At 45.8% G+C, this 14,173-nt stretch overlaps 1 protein-coding gene across 6 annotated transcripts in view; it reads left to right on the forward strand.

Moving 5' to 3' along the window:
* gse1b (Gse1 coiled-coil protein b) overlaps positions 1-14,173 on the forward strand; it is a 165,554-nt gene that overhangs the window by 138,673 nt on the left and 12,708 nt on the right. For 4 of the 6 annotated variants that reach the window (XM_032504582.1, XM_032504573.1, XM_032504667.1 and 1 more), the window contains 2 exons: positions 2,259-2,456; positions 10,101-10,309. In XM_032504582.1, coding sequence (XP_032360473.1) covers positions 2,259-2,456; positions 10,101-10,309 — 407 coding nt within the window. Of the gene's footprint in view, positions 1-233; positions 530-2,258; positions 2,457-9,899; positions 9,925-10,100; positions 10,310-14,173 lie in introns of those variants that run through there. The other 2 variants (XM_032504749.1, XM_032504901.1) reach the window with 2 other exon arrangements.

The following is a 14,173-nucleotide window of genomic DNA, read 5'->3' on the forward strand; positions in this document are numbered from 1 at the left end:
CTTCTCCTCTACCCTCCCCCTCCTCCCACTCGCCTTGGCAGGGCATGCATGCCTGTGTCTGTTATCTACAAATGGCTGAGGAATTATAGGTTGAGAGGGAAGGAGGAGGAGGAGGAGTGAGGGAGAGTGTGAGGAGGGAGGGAGGATGTAGTGGGTGGGTGGGTGCGTAAGGTCATGTGACATCGCAGCAGCTGCTAGGCTAAGAATTTCTGTTTTCTCACTTAGAGAGAGAGAGAGAAGGGGGGAGAGAGAGAGAGAGAGAGCATGGAGGGGAGAGATAGGCAGCATGTGTGGTGAGTTGCTTTGTTAGATAAGCTCTAAACGGTCTTTGTGAGCAGCAGAACTAGAGACAGGAAGGCAGACAGGGAGGGAGAGAGGGTGGACGGGTGAGAGGAGATAGGCGGAGACCGAGAGAGAGAGGAGCAGGAAGATGGCGTGTGTCCGGTCGTTGGCTGCCGGTGTGTGCTGGGCTGGGCTCAACATGAAGATGCAGCCATGGGGGATCCAGGCGGCTCCACTCCTTTGTGCAGTAAGGAGCTTCAGCCACGCTGTTAATCTATAAGGGGGGGGTCATGAACCGCTGCCAGACCTCCGGATATGCGTGTCTGTGTGTATTTGTGAAGCTGTGCTTGTCCGTCTCTTCTTTCACTGTCGCATGTGTGCCTGTTTGTACTGTGGTTTATGTGTGTGGTTGATACGTGCTTTAAATACGGTGTACTCTTTCTCTGTGCTATGTTAATTTTTGCAAAAAGTTCCAAGTGTATTACTTTGACTTTTACTTACTTTCTCAAGGGAGGGAGGAGCGGTACTGTGCGTCTAGACAAAGTTACGTTACGGACTAGGCAGTTGGTGTGGGTGTTTGCTTAACAGTAGTCATTGTTAAATCCCATTATTAATTGTGTGCTGGGTTCATTGTGAGTGCACTGGGTAACTGGGAGGTTATAGGCAGGACAACTCAAGAGGTGTTGGGAATTCTCTCTCATGCTTGACTTGCCGCTGTGTGTGTCTTCTTAAACAACCCACACACACACACACACACAGAGATGTGCCTCTGCTCTTTTCTCAGGAGGGAACATGATCTTTTTATAGCCCTCTCAGCCTCTGGGGTAAACCCGGATACAACTCCTACTTATCTAATTGTGCTATTGATATAATGTTAGTAAACAACTTTTTTTTCAGTGAATATGTCTTTGTCTTGCAAGTCATTAGCTGAAAATTTACATTGTGTGTGTGTGTGTGTGTTTCATCACACAAGTTCTGGCATTTAGGGATTCCACTGACCGAGGGGCTGTCAACACAGTGTCACCTTTCAACACACACACACACACAGGAAGGAAAGGGACAGCTGTCTTAACCCTCCTCACCCTCTTTCCCTCTCGAACAACCACAAAGTTCTTACAAATGTGAGACTAAAAAGTGACACGACAAAAAAATAACCCTTTTCACTGTTGCAGTTGAGTGAATACTTAATCTATTTATTATGTAGCATTAACTTATTTGAATTGAACTAAAAGTTTTCTTTTATATTCTCAGTTTCAGAACCATTGACCCAAGAAATCCCATAATACATTCAACACTCCTAAAACATCCAGCTGGTAGTATTTAAAACATCACAGTTTATTTCTTCTTGTTTTTAAGATGTCTCCTTCCTCTTGTTTTTAAGATTCTCTACCTTCCTGATTAGAGAAGGGTCTCAGTAGCACCTCCTTGGTAGCAATTTCTTTTGTAAGTAATAGATGTGAGGGAGCAAATGAGCTGCTAATTTGTATCATTTTAACAGGGAGGGCACTGGATGTGTATGCACTGAATTTATTAACATCTACGGTACTATAATATACTGACACAAAGAATTAAAGTCACTCTCGTAGTGTTGGAGCATGTTCAGTAGAGGTGTTGCGTAAACTCTGTGACCATGGACCTCTGGCAGACACACAGACAGACTGGAGCTCTTTGAGCACGGGAAGGGTTCGTGCCCTGCTAACCTCTCACCTCTGACCCTAAGCTATACAACCAAAGCCCCTCCGCCACAGCTGTCACAAACCTAGCAGCACACTCTGACCTGACTGTCTCTGTCAGGTCAAAATCTATGCACCTCACTTGGCTTTTGACATTTCTTGCAATATATGCGTTTGTATGTAGGCCTGAATGTATTTTAAGTCCTTATGACTCAAGTGTTTTTGTTGGTTATTGTTGAACATAAATCATTGGTTATAAATATTTTCCCATTTTCCCTTTCTCCTCCCTTTTGAAATGTGTAGGCATGAGCCATGAGCCAAAGTCACCATCGTTAGGAATGATCTCCACGGCGACCCGTACCACGGCGACGGTCAGCCCCCTCACCCCGTCGCCTCTCAATGGCTCCATCGTAGCAAATGGAAGCCCTGCTACCCAGTCTGCTCACTCCGGATTTGCTGCAGCCCTCCGTAAACTGGCAAAACAGGCGGAAGAACCTCGAGGTAAAGCCACACAGTCCACAACAGGGATTTGACATTTATGACACTGTCAAGTTGGAGTCTGCTGGATGGCAGCATTTTGGCTGTATAAGTAACCAAAAAAATGGTAACAATCATTCTGTGCACTAATTGTCAAGGGGAAATTTATAAGCACAGTTGTGTTCTCTGTTGTTGCTTCTCCTGTGTGTGCTCAGGTGGTGATTGAATTCAGTAGTAAGCTTTATTTGATTTAGTCTCTCTGTATATTTTAGTCTTAATGTTTGACTGCCAAATGTCTTAATGAAAATATTCCTAGTACCTTATTATACTGTATATCAAACCAAAGTAAGAGCTAAATGTATTGTTACATCCAGCCACCAGACCTTCACTTGCAAACCATATGGATTAGGTGTTCTGTGCCTCCTCCTGGGCTTGCACATGTGTTGTGGTATATTTGGTCTTTGCGTGTGTTTTTGTTGGGGGGGGGGGGTCATATAATTGTGTCTGTGCACTGTTCCATGTCCCATTGCTGGTTTGTGTATAGGGCTGAACGATATTGTGTTTTAGCATCGACATAGCAACGTGCGCATGCGCGATAGTCACATCGCAGGACGTTGCGATGTTGACGCTAATCCTTTTTTGCTGCTTGATAGAAAAGTAAACTTCCACCGTTCTCCTTTAAATGATTATTACCGTCCGATCCTTCCCCTTTAAGACAGGCAGCCATGTTAGCAACGTGTGTACGTGACATTAGTCCGACGGGGTTTGTTATGTGAAGTGAGGCTCTCCGTGTGTAGAAAAGGACCGTAGGCAGCGGCTGCCGCTGACACAGTGATACGCATAGTTTTTGATGGGTAGTCAGTGAAGCTACAGTAGTCAGTGTTTTATGTTCACTGCAAATATGAACTAAATCACCTGATTAATGCAGCATAATCCCAATGTCTCCCGGCCATTTCCCCCGCAGAAAGCTGCTACCAGCCAGGCTAAAGCTAATATAGTTAGCCCAAAGAAACAAGGCGTTCGTCTGTCCCAACTAACGTTACGGTTGGGAGCCGCGACACTGGAAACATAAAACTGCAGAAGTCTGGGTCTGATCTAACGTCATTTACACTGATTTAATTATTATTGGATACACAGAGTTTGTTGCTAGTACGCGTGACGTGCAGATCTGATCAATTTATCAAACTAACGAGATGGCCCCACTAGTCGAACACAACCTGGAATTTAGAGGAAGCAACATGCAGTCACTGTTATTCACGTTATTGATAGTTGATAGTATTATATGAATACAATGGTGTCATGCTAGTCAACCAGAGTATTTCTACCTGATTTCAGTCCAAAATCACTTCAGAAGAGTAACGTTAGTCACAGCGCTTACTTGCTTTGGAGTTTGTAAAGCATTAGAAAAGATCCTTTTTCATTTTTTTTCTTCAATGTAGATGCACTCCCCTACAAAATCACCGCAGTAGTCGAGAATGAATCATTATTTCCAAATAGAGCTATTTATATCATCTTCTAAAAATGACTGACTTTTTCTTTTTTCATATCGCAATATATATCGCAGGGGAAAAAATATCGCAATGTCAGATTTTTCCAATATCGTGCAGGCCTATTAGTGTAGCTGAGTGCAGAACTGCTAATAGCAACGGGATGATATCCACACAGGATTGAATTAGTTGGTGTCCCCGGAGATACTGGGACAAAGAGGAGCCACTCTTGCTGACCCACTTAATGTGCTGTGTGTGAGTGCACGAACGCTTGGGTGTGCTTGTCAATGTGTGGTGGTGTTATAATCCCCCGTTATACATTTGTCCTTGTCAGTGTCTACGTTTCACACACACACACACACACACACACACACACACACACAACACACACACACACACACACACACACAAAACATGTGATAGATCTCCCAACTCTGAGCTCTCTTCTGTGGTTGTATGAAGAAGCATCAATGAGCATCAGGTGGTTAAATTGATGGTTATTAACTTGTTCAACCTTATGTCAGAAATTCTGAACTGACCCTTTAAGGCTGAATTATGCTTGATCAAATAGGTGTGCGTGTGTGTGCGTGTGTGTGTGTTTGTGTGCGGCGCTCCATGCCCTGGCTCCAGAGAAGCCTAGCTACCCCAGCTGTCCACCCTTGCTCTGGCTCTTAAATCAGATAGTCCCCTCCTTCCTGGCTGTCCCTGGACACCTTGCTCCCTAATCCACTGCAGCCTGGGACCTGGAACCCTGCAAATGATTTATGACAGAGAGAGCTCAGCCCCAACCTTTCCTCACCTACCTCTCAATCCTTCTCCCCTTCATCTCTCTTCACTCCCTCAACCCTACATGCCAGCCTTAGACTTACCCACTCTGCCCCTCTGAAACAGAAAAATTCCCTTCCAGAGTTCATTCCTGCCTTTTTATTTTATCATGGACTCACCTTTTTTTAATTGGAATGTGTCCTTCTTAACTTTGTTTTGTATGTAATTTCATTTCAGTTGCACTTGGTGAACAAATGGATTGCCTTCTTAGTCAGGTTTATTTAATACCGCTGCTTTTTTATTTTTCATTGTGATGCGTGGTGAGAATACATGTGTGCTGTTCTATTTGAAATTTACAATCTAACAAGGCAGAGAGTTCCTGTATGTGCCTTTTTCATACAAACAGACATCAGATCCTGTCTGATTAAGCGCTATCACCTTTTTATTAAAAGCGCAAAAAAGCCCCTTTGTTCTTTTAGGCCTGCTGACTGTGCTGCCTGGCTGGTGTAGGCAGTGATGTGTGGGTGAGTCAGTCGTCGAGGCAAAGGAAGCAACTTTGCCCGTGTTAGGAGCACCGGCTCCGGGGTGGGCAGAGCCATGTAGCCCCTGGAGCTTCAGTCACTTCTCTGTCTGCAGAGCCTGTGTTTATAGGAAACACCCCCACACATGAAAACAGTTGCTTCTTAGCATGCTACAGCCTGCTGTCCTTTCATTAACTACTTTGAATCAAGCTCTCTCTCTTTCTCTCTCAACCTCTGGTTCATGCTTTGAGGTGAGTAGTGCAGTATATATGAGGGTGCCATGAGTCAGTGTAGGCCCAGGGGAATTAGTTAGGTTTGACTAGTTGTATCATTACCACCGACTGCTGAACTGATTTAATACCTTGAGCATGGCTGCTGTTTATATACACACCCATGCGCGCACACACACAACACACACACACACACACACACACACACACCCACACACACTTACATTGTCACTTGTCTGTGGCGTGTGAAATTAATAGCTATGTGTACTGACTGCTGAGCTGAAGAGGGGAGTAAATGGATAATGAGTATCAGAGTAGAATAAAAAGGACACACTCATCTCATGTACACTCGCATTTACACACACGATAGCACACGTGTGTGTGCAAACATACAACACACCACACACACACACACACACACACAGATAATACACTGCTTCAAAAAGGCAGGCCTGCTGATATCTGATTAATTAGGCAGACCTGGGTTTAATCCTCTTGGTTGTTTCTTTTCTGCACAATCTTAAAACACATACACACCACTAGAATGTCATGACTGTGTTCATACCAACTGAAGTACACTGCCTGGAGAGAGAATAAAGAGATGGAGAATAAATGTGTGCAAGTTAGATGGACTGAATTGGCTGGAAAAAAGACAACTTGGAAGTAATTAGTTTGTTGATTTGTGAAAACCTGGGGTGTTTGTCAGATTGTGAGTATCTGCATATGTATGTGTTAGTGTGTGGTATAAGTGTGTGGCCGGAGGCTCCCCTTTTTTCTTGGAGCCCAGAGCATGCTGGGATATAGGGGCAGTGTGTCTCTGACCTCTCCATCTGGGTTGGTGTGTGTGTGTTGTGTGTTGTGTGTGTGGTGTGTGTGTGTGTGTGTGTGTGTGTGTGTGTGGTGTGTGTGTGTGGTGTGTGTGTGTTGTGTGTGTGGTGTGGTGTGTGTGTGTGTTGTTGTGTGTGTGTGTGTGTGTGTGTGTGTGTGTGTGTGTGTGTGTGTGTGTGTCTCTCTCTCGAGGGCAAAAACCCTTCTGTGGGCTATCCCTAAAACACCACAAAGCTCATTTGTGTGTCCTCTCAGCATACACAACAACCTTACACCTCACATGACTCTGTTCAGTAGCAAAGCGGCATTTAAGTTTAATATGCAATTTGTACAATCTGCAGAAGGCATAGAGGATGCTCCTCTTATTTCCATCCGCCATCTTGTACCGTCTTTCTTTCCCTCTCTGGCACAGCAACACACACAGTGTGCCTATCCCCTCCCCCACTCAGTGATGCAGATTACAGGCTTTGTGTTATGTTGTCAGTGCAGGGCCCAAAGACCGTAGTAGCGCTGTGTGTGTGTGTGTGTGTGTGTGTGTTGTGTTTGTGTGTGTGTGTGTGTGTGTGGTGTGTGTGTGTGTGTGTGTGTGTGTGTGTGTGTGTGTGTGTGTGTGTGTGTGTGTGTGTGTGGTGTGTGTGTTTGTGTGTGTCGGAGTGCACATGTTGAGGCTTGTCTGCTAGTGGGGTGGCATATGGATGCAGGGTTGGCTGGGCACTTCTATGCACACCAGGTGTGAAATGGACTGTTTAATTAAGTGCTGATGGTTGTTGAATGCATGCTGGGATGTAGTTTGGGTGAGGGGTGCGTGGGTTTTGGTGTGGTGGAGGAGAGCACCTTCTGCCTGGCAGGGCTGGCTATGCTTGGCTGTTTTGGCAGAGGCAGTGGGGAAGGTGGTGGTGGCGGCGGAAGATTGGTAGGGGCCATTTGGCAACACTAAAACATGTATGTGTAGTGTTGTCTTCCTATCAAGGCTTAGTGATCCAGTGGGATTCACTGCCTTAGCTGCTGGTGCCTGTGGTATCTGTTTGATTGGGTCAGTGACTGTACTAAAATGTGCCATCTATGCAGGGACACTTGGCCACAGCCTCTGACCACAGCTTGTTTTGTTTGTTGCTGCGGTTGTATATTTTGTGTGTGCGCGTGTGCATGTGGGGCTCAGCTTGAGCGGTCAAGTGTGGAGGCAGTCTGGGAGAGGGGGACTAGTAATAGATGAGGCGATAGAGAAAGGAGCTTCACATTAATCACACACAGCTTGGGACTGAGACCGTGCTTGCTTTTTTTCTCTTTTTTCTTTTGGTCTCTACCTTTTCTGTCTTTCTCTCTCTCTCTCTCTCTCTCTCTCTCTCTCTCTCTCTCTAAGCCCCCCTCCTAACCCTATCACCACACCAAACACACGCACACACACACACACACACCCTACACACCCTACACACCACACCAAGAACGAGACAGCTAATAAAGTGCAGGTTTAGAGCTGATGAGCCTATTTTAGACCTTGGAGATGAATGCTGTGCTTCGCTCTGCCCCTTCTAGCTCCCTACAGGACCGGCATGTATGGCCATCTTTCTTTATAGATGGAAGGGGAGGAGCGTATGGCCAAAATGACAAAAATTAAATTAATTATTTTCCTATCAGATGCCCCTATCTTCTTGCAAAGAACTGTTTGGGATGTTGTTGATGAGGATTAGGAATAGAGGAATAATAGCTGTTTGTATTTTTGTGGGTGTATACGTGGCAAGGAAAGTGTGAACACTGATTCTGCAAGCTGCAAAAAGAGAATGAAGCCGTTGGGAGACGGCCTGTGTCTCTTTTATTTCATTCTTTCCCTCACCTGCTTCTTTTCTTGATCTTAATTATTTAGTTTGCCCTGCCTCTTCTCCAGTCTGCTTTGCCTCTACATGGAAAAGGAGGAGGAAGAGGCGGAGATGGGAAGAGAGGGGGGTGAGAGAATTAGATGGAGTAGAGGTCTGTTGCTTAGCAGTACCCTCCTCTCTGCCTCTTCCTCCCTCAGCCTTATTTGTCCCGCATCCTTGTGTTGCAGAGAGAGCGAGAGAGAGAGAGAGGAGAGAGAGAGAGGAGAGAGAGGAGAGAGAGAGAGAGGGGGGGAGAGAGAGAGAGAGAGAGAGAGAGAGAGGTCTGGTGAGTGAATAGGCTGTGACACTAGAGCTGTATTAAGTGTTGCTCCATTCCCCAGGCTGAGTGGGCTGCTATTGATTGGCCTAGTCTTGCACAGGAGAGTAATGGCTCTCTGAGGTGAGGGGGGGAGGATTAGGCCACTAATTGCCATTGTGCAGACAAGATATGCCTCCCCCCTCAATATCCTCCACCCTTTCCCCGCCACCCACTCACCCATCTGCACCCCTTATCTCTCTGCTTTCCTCTCCTCTACATATCTTGCCTCACCTTGGAGCTCTTTTGCACTCTTACTTTTTTTCCCCCAATCACATCCTATCTCCTATCATTTTTCTCACCTCACATGCATCATCATCATCTTTTCCTCAAACACACACACACACACCCTCCCTGTGTTTCAACACCACACACATAGATTTTCAGATTTTTTCTAGACCGTCACCTCACTGCCATTATTGATGCTTTCCATTATTTAGTGGTATTAGTTAGAATGAGGTGTTTAAAATCAGTCAATATCCTGACCGCACCCACCATAAGCTGACGTTGTCTGTTAGGTTATGTTGCCATGGAAACTAAAGCAGGGGAAATGGCGGTTGTGTAAGAGATCTGTGGTTCTTGTTCTGATGGTGATAATTGGAGAAGAAATAATCCTGAAAGTGGCCCAAGGTTTCAGCTGCTGTGGTTGCATGTAAGCATGTTTTATGCACAAAAGCACTTTACCAGCACATGTACACACATAAGCGCACATCTCCTGCTGTCCTTGCTGCCGCACCGAAGTGTGTGTCCCATTGAGAGGGTTGTGACCCAGTTTGACTGTGTAATGCTCTGCTCACTCTGAGCGGAGGACACATGCAGCCCACTGCACTGTGAGGAGAAGAGGGCAGAAGAGAGGGAAATAAGAGAAAATATAGAGACATCACACAAGTTAAAACGTAAGAGAAATAAAGAGAAGAATGGAAGACAAAGGAATAAAAAAGACAAAAGGGAAGAGACAGTGGACACAGACAAGTGTAAGGTGTATCCTATATGGGGGGAGGTAAAGATAAATGGTTTGAAAGATCAAATTGCAGTAATAAACGTATGTGAAAGTGAGCATATTATTTAAGAGCTTTGGAACTAGAGAGAGGGAGAGAAAGCGAGATGGGTGGAAAGCAAGGCATGTGACCGAACCGTGACCCTGTGCTACAGGGTTTCCCTGGAGGGCTTTGTTAATGTGGCACAGCTACAGCTCAGCAGAGAAGCTCATTGGGCCAGCTTTTTACCACCTGCTGTGTGTGTGCGATGAAGGAGAGAGTTTGGTGTGTAGCCGCAAGCACCACTGACCCTATATTCAGTATGGCTGTTAGCCTGTTTACTCCCAAGCAGTGTGTTCTTTAGGTGTAAATTGTATACGTATATGTGTTTGCGCGTCTGTCCGTCCGTTTGTCCTGCATGTCAAGGCTGTGTGACTCTCACAGGGCTGCTCATTCTGATCACTGTCACATTATAATAGGGGCCTTGGGCCATCCATTATGCCCTATGTGTTTGTGTGAGTGTGTGTACATGTTATTTGTTGCTACTGTAGTTCTGCAAACCCATTTATGCCTTAGTGAAGGAGCTACAAGATCACACTGTTGTTACACTTGCCTTTTTATCAATAGACGTTTAGCTTGTCTTATGTTCTTTCTTTCACCGTACTCATGTCATTTGTCTGTCTTTTTCCAGCTGCATCCTCCATTAGCAGCGAGTCCTCTCCAGTGTCCTCCCCGGCCACCAACCACAGCTCTCCAGTCAGTACACCCAAGAGGGGTCCCCTTGGTCCAGGGCCTGTCCTGGTCCCCCCAGTGGGCCACAGCGTGCCAAACACTCCACCTGTAGTCACCATTGCTCCAACAAAGACTAGCAACGGCCTCTGGAGGAGCGAGGGACGTCAGGTAAAACCCCATTCAAACACCTATCTCTCTGACCTTAAGCGTGCTCTCTTCCTTTTGCTTACTTCCCTTTTTTCTTTCACTTGCTCTTTCTGAAGCCTCAGATTCTTCCAGTGTATTTTCTTTCTTTTTCTTGAAACAACAAAAATGTGTTCATTCTTCCCTTTGCTTGCCAGTACAAGTGAGCACACAGACAAGCTCTCGAGGGATTAATAGATTTATAGATGGCCTTTAACCCATAGTGTGGCACTACGTATTTGACGTACATGTGACATAGCTGGCAGGTCAATGAATGTCAGCTTCGCTCAATACCCTCCCTGACCACCACATCAACTAAACTCTCCTCCCCCAACGACTCCATGCGTTAAACAATGCCAGCTGCTACTGGGATGTCAAGGTGACAGCCTCAACGGCAGCTAACATCTGTGCCCCTCCAGCCCCCCTCCCACTTAGCCCTCTTGCACTTGGCCCAGCCCCTCCCGGGTCCCCAGCCTTTAGCTTCCTAAGCCACCCCATCCCCACCTCCAGCCACACCTCTTAACTCAAGCAGTCAAGTGTATCCACCACCTCGTCACCCCAACACCCACTCTCTGTTACGTAGTCAGGGAGAGAGAAAGAGGGGGAGAGAGGGAGAGCTGCTTGCTTTGATAAGGAGTGGATTATGGATTATGGCCTTGCTTTAAGCCTTCTTATCTCAGCTTAGGGCTAATTTGTGAGGCCAAGTGCACATTTACAAACAGCAATCTGCAACATGCGGAAACTCTCTGAGACACTTTGACAGTTCCCTGGAGAAAGGATAGTGAGGAGGTCAGCCAGACAGCAATGCATGGTAGCATCTAGGCTATTGTCCTTTCCTCTGGCCAAACCCCCCCTCACCCTCTGTAGCTATAGCTTTTACGGAATGGACCTTTCACAGTTCAAGGGTCAACCAGACCTGGGAGGGGCTGGAAAGACAGAGGAGCTCTCCCAATGATGTCTCCCTTTTGTCATTGCTTCAGCATAGCAAGTTTTAAAGAGCTGGAAAAGAATTAAACATACAGTAGCACCGTGTGTGTATGTGTGTGGCATCACTATGTTTGTGGCATCTCCAGCAGCGTGGGGCCACCCAGCCAAAGAATGAGGAGGTTAAGGGAGGTTATGTGGACAAGGGGTTGGGAGTAGAGGTCAGGTGGGTAGCAGCGGGGATGCGTCACAATAGCTGGCGTCATAACATCGCCCCTATTTGCGCGTGGCCGCCTCAGCAAGCACATATAACTTTCTGTTCACAAAGAGCCAAGGGGCCGTAAAGGACACACATCCACGGCATCAGAATGTCCTTCTTAAACAAAGATGAAACTGTCTGGAGCTTTGCTTCCTTTGCTAATCACTGATCAGGAAGAATGAAACACAACCATATCAACCACACAAAAAAACAGATATGAAGATTTGAAGACAAATAGAAATTCTGATAGAGGAACGATTAATACAGAGAAAATAGTAGCATACAGCGGCAGGAGTCTGCTCTTTGGATCCCCTGTAGAGCGTCCAAGAAAAGCTTTTTTGTTGCTGTGTTGTGTGTGTCCTGTTCTGTGTGTAAGAATTGTTGATTGGTGTCTCTGTAGCTAAGTCTGTCTTTCAGAGGGGGGTGATAGACAAGGCAGTGAAGGAGGGAGGGCTTGGTGCGTTGGCATTTTGCTTTAATGACTGCAGGAGTCTGCTCCCGCTGCTGCCTGTAATTGCTTTTTAATTGGCAATTTGGATTCATGGCTCCATCTGAGAGGCGTAAACGAGCGCTCTACAATGCACAGGGTCTCCCACCCTCAGTGGGGGTTACAGGGACCTGGCTTGCACAGAGGAAGATGGCTGTTAATGGATGTTTCTTTGAATCTGAGTGCTTGTATTTGTTCTCTGTACTTTGTATATGGGATGGTGCTGGTGATGTGTAGTTGCCTGAGTGACTAAGGTGCCTCTCTAATGGGGATGGAAGGTTCTGTTTTTGTGGTGTATGTGCTTTTTCTAGGTGCTGACCTGTTACACCCATACCTTTTTCCATGTTTTTCTATGGGCGTGCATCCACAAACACATGCACAGACATACCCAAACTGGTACTAAGCTCAGGCAACAAAGATGTGCACAGCATGGCAACCATATGTACACACTGTCATTTACAAACGGGTTGGTCATCTTACATGTATGAGGGACTTGCTGCTTTTCAGTGACACTATTAATTGTAAAAGGAGGAAGGAAAAGCTAGTCAGTTGTGAAATTGCAGCAACACCACCATGCTTTGTTGTTTTACAGGCATCTATGTTCCATCCTCTGATGATGGGATTTTTCTGAGAGAAATTTGTTGGAGGTTAAATCAATTTTTTGTGGTAATTTGTGTCTGGCAGTTGCACCAATCGACAGTTATTGAGTCATAGCCATAATTATGAAACCATGCCCCTGTCACACACAAACTGTGTATGATACAGGACATTAAACACAGGTTCAAACCGCATTTGATTCATACCAACTTCTGGTCACCAGATAAATACCAAATAGAAAACACCACATACAGTCCCTGACAAAAGTCTTGTCGCTTGTGTACAAATTGACCTGAAGTGCCGCTGAAATATATTTCTAATCAAGATTTATTTACAAGAAACGGCTCATTTTAATCCCAACAGCTTTTGTAATAATGTTTCAGTGCAAAAAGAAACTGTCAAAAAGTATTCTAATATTCACAGCTTGGTAAAGCCCATTGAATCAATTTTTGCAAAGAGATAAGTGTTGTCGCCTTGTCATATGAGCTTCACCTGTGACTAATAATGGATCAATTAGGTCTCAGGTGTGTATAAAAACAACCCCAGTACACTAGACCTTCACATCAACTGCAACTAGACATCTGAAAACATACCTACGATTCACCCTGAGACTTAAGTTTTGATTATCAAGAGGCTGAAGACCAGATCCACTGCTGATGTGGCAGACGCCTTCAATGTGTCTCAGCGTCAAGTACAGAGGATTAAAAAAAACATTTGAAGACACTAGAGATGTTTTGACAAGCCCAGGTCAGGCAGACCCCGCAAGACAACTGCTCGAGAGGACCGTTTGTTGGCTCGAAAATCCAAGGCCAGCCCATTTTCCACTGCAGCAGAGCTCCACCAGACCTGGTCCCCTGAAGTCCCTGTGTCAACCAGAACGGTTTGTCGGATTCTGTCTCAAAATGGCCTCCATGGTCGAATCCGTGCCCAGAAGCCAGCACTAAACAAAAGACAATTGAAAAACCGTGTGGCATTTGCCAAGGCCCACAGCCTGCTAAAAGGATGGACGCTGGAGAAGTGGAAGAAAGTGGATTTTTCAGATGAATCTTCTGTTGAATTACACCACAGTTGCCGCAAATATTGCAGGAGACCTACTGGAGCCCGCATGGATCCAAGATTCACCCAGAAAACAGTGAAGTTTGGTGGCGGAAAAATCATGGTCTGGGGTTACATCCAGTATGGGGGTGCGCGAGAGATCTGCAGGGTGGAAGGCAACATCAATAGTCTCAAATACCAAGAAATGTTAGCTACCTCTTATATTCCCAACCATAAAAGAGGCCAAATTCTGCAGCAGGATGGTGCTCCATCGCATACTTCCATCTCCACTTCAAAGTTCCTCAAGGCGAAGAAGATCAAGATGCTCCAGGATTGGCCGGCCCAGTCACCAGACATGAACATCATTGAGCATATGTGGGGTAGGATGAAAGAGGAAGCATGGAAGACCAAACCAAAGAATATTGATGAACTCTGGGAGGCATGCAAGACTGCTTTCCTAGCTATTCCTGATGACTTCATCAATACATTGTATGAATCCTTGCCAAACCGCATGGATGCAGTCCTTCAAGCTCATGGAAGTCATACA

The sequence above is a fragment of the Etheostoma spectabile genome, chromosome 1 (genome assembly GCF_008692095.1).
Source record: "Etheostoma spectabile isolate EspeVRDwgs_2016 chromosome 1, UIUC_Espe_1.0, whole genome shotgun sequence".
In the NCBI taxonomy this organism is placed as follows: domain Eukaryota; kingdom Metazoa; phylum Chordata; class Actinopteri; order Perciformes; family Percidae; genus Etheostoma; species Etheostoma spectabile.